Source organism: Pygoscelis adeliae, unplaced genomic scaffold (genome assembly GCF_000699105.1).
Source record: "Pygoscelis adeliae isolate BGI_AS28 unplaced genomic scaffold, ASM69910v1 Scaffold867, whole genome shotgun sequence".
NCBI lineage: Eukaryota > Metazoa > Chordata > Aves > Sphenisciformes > Spheniscidae > Pygoscelis > Pygoscelis adeliae.
The window spans coordinates 80,163-80,964 of NW_008825125.1; the positions used below are offsets into that span (position 1 = coordinate 80,163).

General features: G+C 62.0%; 1 protein-coding gene across 1 annotated transcript in view; it reads right to left on the bottom strand.

Annotated features, from left to right (window-relative positions):
- The window catches only part of LOC103920517 (small conductance calcium-activated potassium channel protein 3), an 8,798-nt gene extending 8,449 nt beyond the window's left edge, over nucleotides 1–349 (bottom strand). Inside the window, exon 1 of the mRNA XM_009328263.1 lies at nucleotides 170–349. Coding sequence (XP_009326538.1) covers nucleotides 170–269 — 100 coding nt within the window. The 5' untranslated portion in view covers nucleotides 270–349. The remainder of the gene's footprint in view (nucleotides 1–169) is intronic.
- Nucleotides 350–802: the final 453 nt, after the last annotated feature.

Below are 802 nucleotides of genomic sequence, written 5' to 3' on the forward strand. Positions count from 1 at the left end.
GGGCTGCCTCTGCCTCCTGCCCAGGATGGGGGCTCGTCAGTGGGAATCTGTGGCTGCCGAGCCCCCAGATCTTTGCCTCCCCCCCACAGGGTGCTGCGACATCGCAGCTCTGCTGAGCGCCCCGAACCGCCGCGCATCCCAAAGCACCCTCACAGCCCCAGCCCCTCTCACCTCTCGCACACCCGGACCGTCCACGCAGCGATGATCCAGAGGGAAATGCTGAAGACCAGCAGCACTGTCCCGGGGCAGATGGTCATGAGAGTCTTCATGACAAAGCGGGTGTTGAAGTTGATCTTGTTGAGTGCCCCAATGCTGCGCGAGGAGGCATCGGTGAAGAGCTTGCTGTGCAGCAGCATCACCCGAGCGATCAGGTAGAGGCGCAGGAACATGGGGATGGACAGGATGATGTCTACGTCCGCCTCTGCCCGAGAAGGCGTGTAGGAGAAAGCCAGGCGGGCTGTCCAGAAAAATTTGTACTCCCCAGGGATGGGGTGTATGGCACAAACCAGCATCTCCAGGCTGATGTAGAGGATGCGCTCGTACGTCATCGCTATCCGCCAGTCGTCAGCTCCGTTGTCAATCACAAAGAGCTACCAGGATGCAAAACCACACGGTCACCAGTGGCCCCGGCCAACCCTGCCCCACCAGCATCCTGCCGTGGGCAGCGGGTGGGACTGACACCAGAGCCCCGCGGAGCCGGGGATGGCTTCGACCAGGAGGGCCGGGGATGGACGAGGAAGGAAAAGGTGGGAATGAGCCTTCACCATCCCCTCCGCTGCTCTGCCTGTGTGTTCAGGGGACA